Source organism: Monoraphidium neglectum (genome assembly GCF_000611645.1).
Source record: "Monoraphidium neglectum strain SAG 48.87 unplaced genomic scaffold scaffold04211, whole genome shotgun sequence".
NCBI lineage: Eukaryota > Viridiplantae > Chlorophyta > Chlorophyceae > Sphaeropleales > Selenastraceae > Monoraphidium > Monoraphidium neglectum.
The window spans coordinates 1-4,874 of NW_014009418.1; the positions used below are offsets into that span (position 1 = coordinate 1).

The 4,874-nt window shown below is 70.6% G+C and overlaps 1 protein-coding gene across 1 annotated transcript; it reads left to right on the forward strand.

The window, feature by feature from the left end:
* Positions 1-104: 104 nt before the first annotated feature.
* On the forward strand, positions 105-4,660 carry MNEG_14032 (hypothetical protein; the record flags this gene model as incomplete). The annotated part of the gene is made up of 14 exons (XM_014037496.1): positions 105-114; positions 198-418; positions 649-711; positions 871-1,057; positions 1,320-1,414; positions 1,630-1,812; positions 2,108-2,185; positions 2,368-2,445; positions 2,741-2,875; positions 3,103-3,245; positions 3,515-3,600; positions 3,838-4,010; positions 4,323-4,493; positions 4,628-4,660. 14 exons carry the CDS (start codon positions 105-107, stop codon positions 4,658-4,660), a joined length of 1,656 nt encoding a protein of 551 aa, XP_013892950.1.
* Positions 4,661-4,874: the final 214 nt, after the last annotated feature.

Here is a 4,874-nt window from a genome sequence, read left to right on the forward strand (position 1 = left end):
GGCGCGCGCCGCGGACGCCGAGGCCGCCGCCGCGTCGGCGCGGGCGGCGGTGCGGCAGGCGGCGGCGGAGCTTACCGACCTCCGGCGGCGCAGCGCAGCGGCAGATGAGGAGGTGTCGGATCTTAGATCGCGCCTGGATCGCGCTGAGGCAAATGCGGGAGAGGCGGCGGCGGCAAAGGCGGCTGATCTGGAGGCAGATCTGGAGGTGGCGCGGCGCGAGGCGGACGCGCAGCGCGCGCGCCGCGAGGCGGCGGAGGCGCAGCTTGAGGAGGCGCGCGCCGCGGCGGCGGCGGCGCGCGCGGGCGCGGAGGAGACGGAGGGGGAGCTGCGGCGGCTGCTGCAGGAGCAGCGGGCGGCGGCGGCGCGGCTGGCGGAGGAGCTGGAGGGAGCGAAAGACGGCGCGGGCGCGCGGGCAGAGGTGAGTGTCCGCCAACACGCGCACACGCGCGCGAGTGCGTGCACTGGCCCGCGCCCCAGGAGCTGGGCCGCGCCGGTCGGTGGTCGGAGCGGAGGCGGCGGCCTTGGCGGAGGGGGCAGGGCACCCCAGGCGCTCCGACCCTGCGCTTGTGATTGTTATTGGCTTGTTGTCGCCTAGCTGTTCCTGAACCCGTGTCCTAATTCTTCCCATCCCCTCAAATAATCCCCCAGGAGCAACGGCAATCCAAAGAGGAGCGTGAGCAGCTGCAGCGGCGTCTGGAGGAAGCGCTGGCGGTGAGGGGGTCGGGGTTTGTTTTGGGGTGGGGGCGCACCCCCCTCGACCCCAAAGCAGCCGGTTGTGAAACGTTGCACTAGCTGCCGCTGCTGCCGCTGCTGCCCCTGCTGCCGCCGCCGCCGCCCATGTAAAGCATGGCCGGCCTCCCACGCTCGCAGGACGCCGCCGCGAGCGCCGCCGCAGCAGCAGAGGCCGGAGAGACCCTCTCCGCCGTCCAAGCCTCCGCGGCCGCCGCGGACGCGCGCGCCGCCGAGGCGCGCGCCGAGGCGGGCCGGGCGCGCGCGGAGGCGGAGCAGGCGCGGGAGCAGGCCGCGGAGCTGCGGCGCGCGAAGGAGGCGGCAGAGGGTGAGACGCCGGCCCGCCGGCCATCCTTTGAGCTTCCGGCCGCGGCTGCGCGAATTCTCCTGAACAGATGGGGCCGGGGCGCCCGCGGCACCGCCACGCATGGGACGGCATGGCTCCCCTGCACGCAAACACATGCTGCAGCCGTGCTTGTTCCATCCTGCTGGGTAGCAGTGCGGATTCTTGACCAATTTGTACACAAATCAATTATGATTCCCTGCGCCCCATGATCCTCTCAATCGTCGGCATGTTTGCACGAGCGCAGCCGAGGCCGAGAGCGCGCGCGGCAGCGCCGGCGAGCAGGCGGAGCGGCTGCGGCGGATCGCCAAGAAGAAAGCAGAGGAGGCGGACGAGTTGCAGGTGGGTCGGCCAGCGATTTTTTTCCCCGTTCGGGCCGACGACCCACAAGCGTGGTTGGCTGCACGCGCGGGGTCGGTCGCCGAAACGGGGTTGAGCAGCGCAGGCCGCTGCGCGCCTGCGCAGTGCCCCCACAGCGCCTCCACCAGGGTGGAATCGAACGAGCCAAAACGATTGGCCTCGCCCCGACGCATCTACAACTGCATCTGAATTCGCAGGGCCAGCTCGCGGCCACCAAGGAGCGGCTGTCCGTGGCCGAGGACTCCCTTGCGGCGCTGCAGCGCCGCGCCGACGCGGCCGACGCGGAGGCAGCCGCGCTGAGGGGCCGCGCGGCGGTGGCGGACGCGGCGGAGCGGGAGGCGGCGGCGCTGCGGCGGGAGCTGCAGGGGGCCGAGGCCCAGGTGGGGTCTGTGGGCGTTCCCTGCGCTCTGCATTCGACAGGCATGCTTGTCAATCGTTTCCCGTGCGTCAGGGGGCCGTGCGGTTCGTGGGCTGTGGCGGCGGCGTTTGCGCCGTCGGGGCAGCGCCTCGGGAGCGTGAGGGCGCGGATTCTCCAGTAGAAACAGCGCGCGATGAGTCATCCAAGGGTCCGAAAGTCGGGAGAGCGCTGGAAACCCCTCAGCAGCCGAAGCGCACCCCCGCAACCGCCACGCGCGCGAGCAACCGCTTGGCGCCGCCCGCCCGCCCCGCCGCCAGGTCGCCGGCGCCGCGGCGCAGCTGAGCACCCTGAACGCGCAGCTGGCGGAGGCAGAGGGACAGCGCGACGCCGCGCAGGTGCGGCCCGCGCGCACACATGCACATGGGCGCGCGCGCTGCGGGCCCCGGCGCGGGCTCGCGCGTGCTGCAAGGTCGTGGCATTGCTTGAGCAGTCGTGTGTCGTCATGTGCTTTTCACCATGGGATGGGGGGCATGGTATTTCTCGCGAGCAATCCCTTGTCTCATCTCACAAACGCCAGGCGGAGGTGTCGCGGCTGGAGGAGGAGGGGGTGGAGCTGCGGTCAACCTTTGGGGACAGGCAGGCGCTGGCTGAGCAGGTGGGCGCCCCCTGCCGCGCGCCGCGCGCGCGCCCCCAGCGGCCTGCCCCGCGGCTGAAACGTGCGGGGGTCTGCGGGGGCCGCCCGCATTGCCGCCGCCCCGCGTGCAGCCGCGTGCGGGGCGCCCAAGGGGCTGCCCCGGCCTCTGCGTCCGTCTGCAGGAGGGAGGACGTCGATGAGGCCTCTCCTGCCCCCCCAAACACACACACCCTTCCCTCCGCACCCGGCATGCACAACCAAAACTTGCCGGCACGCGCCCTGCGCCTCGCCTCCCTCATCAATGGCTCTTCCGCAGCTGGCGGCTTCTACCGCGCGCGTCCAAGAGCTGGAGCCCCGCGCGGCGCGGCTGCCGGACGCCGAGGCACGCGCGGCCGCCGCGGAGGGCGAGGCGGCGGTGTTGAGGGAGCAGCTGGAGCGTTCGGCGGCGCAGGTGGGGCTGGTGGGAGAGCGCCCGCGTCCTGCGGTTGCAGGTCGGCTCGCAACTCCAGGCTCCTTGTGTGAGGGCACACAAATGCATGATTGATCTCAGTTGCGTCACACCCATGTGTGCGCACCTTTCCCAGCACAAATGAACACACACACACACACACACACACACACACACACACACACACACACACACATACACACACACACGAACGCATGCCTACAATTCAGGTGTCACGCCTCGAGAGCCACAGCCTCTCCATCCAATCGGAATCGGAGGGCCTCGCCGCCCAGCTGCAGGAGGAGCGCGAAAAGGGCGAGGCGGCGCGCCGCCAGTGGGCCGCGCGCCTCAACGCGCTGCCCTCCACGTCCAGGTGTGTGTGGTGTGTGTGGGTGGGTGCGGGGTCAGGGCTGCAACTTCTCACACATGCTGGTTGTTTGAAGAGCGGCGTAACGCTCGGCCCCCTCGTGGGGGAAGGGTGCCGGTGGCACGGCGGGCGGGCAGCCCTAATCGGCCGATCCTTTCTGTCCTGTAGAATACCATAGTCATTCTTTATCCTCGTCTCTTCCTGTTTGCTCGATCGACTGATTTGCCTGATTGTCTGATTAGCTGGTTTATGACACAAGCGCGTCTGCACCGCAGGGACCAGTGGCCGCAGCCTGTCGCAGCCGTCGTGGAGCTCGCAGAGAGGGCTGCCGCCGACGCCGCCGCTCTCGCCGCAAAGCAGGGTGAGGGGCCGGCCCCGTCCCCCGCCCGCCGACTGCACTGGCGGAGCGCGCTCCTCCCGTTGGCCCCTTCACCACCCTCCGCACACGCCTGCCCCCTTGAGTTGTTGCATCTTGTCACCTTTCAGCCTATTGAATCACGTGTCACCTCATGTTACGTCACAACCCACGACATCGCACGTCATATATCACATCACATCGCAACGCATACGCGCCCGAATCAACGCCCCAACCCACCAGAGTGCGAGGCGCTCGAGGCGCAGCAGGCGGAGGAGCTGTCAGCCCTCCGCGCCGCCGCCGACGCCGCCGAGACGCGCGCCGCCGCGGCCGGCGCGGCGGCGGCGGCGGCGGAGGCGCGGGCGGAGCGGCTGGGTGAGGAGTTGCGGCATGCGGAGCTGCGGATGGCTGAGCAGGTGGGGGTTTTAAACCCGGGGGGAGTGGGGACAATGCGCCCGTGTGTGAGGGTGACGAGTCGTGACGTCACTATAGGCTCGCACACGGCGCGAGCGATCCGGCTTGTGGGGCGCGAGCAGCTGTGCAGACCGAGACCGTCGTCCGCTGCTCTTGGTCGCGGCCGTGCGTGCTGCGCGGCCGCCGCCATGACCCACCCGGGGTTACTGCGCCATCCACAAAACCCTGGTGCGAGTACCCTCCTTCTCACCAGCCAGCCCCGCCCCCGCCCCTCGTCCAAATCGGCCCCCTGTTTGAAACCGCGCGCCCGACAGGCGGAGGCGGCGGCGCGCGACCTGGCGGCCGCGCGCGAGGAGGCCGCGGCGGAGGCCGCCGAGCTGCAGGGCCGACTGCAGGAGGCGCGCACCGCGACGGGCGGCGAGGCGCGCGGCTGGCGGGAGCGCGCGGAGGGCCTCGAGTCGGAAATGGCAGAGCTGCGGGAGAGGGTGAGGCCACCCGCGCCAACCGCCTGGCCGATACCTGTCACCCGTCACTCGACCCCCGCCGCTCGTCGCCCGTCCCTCGTCGCTTGGACTCCGCGTTGCCTCATGTTTGCGTTGCCTGGTGTGCGCCCCGCCAGTGGAGGACAGACACGTCCGGTCGGACGGGCTGATTCAGACGCAGAGGGCACGCAAGGCGCTCTGCGGCGCGCAAGCTCCGCCCCAAAGGCGTTTGCGGCAGCGGCGGCGCTATCTCTCGTCATATGCTGTTCCCTCAAAACCGCAGGTCCGTAGTTTGCTCGAGGAGAAGGACACAGTCATAGACGCCCTCCGCGCCCAGCTGCGCGCCGCTGGCCTGCCCTCCACTGGCGGCGGCCTCTCGCGCGG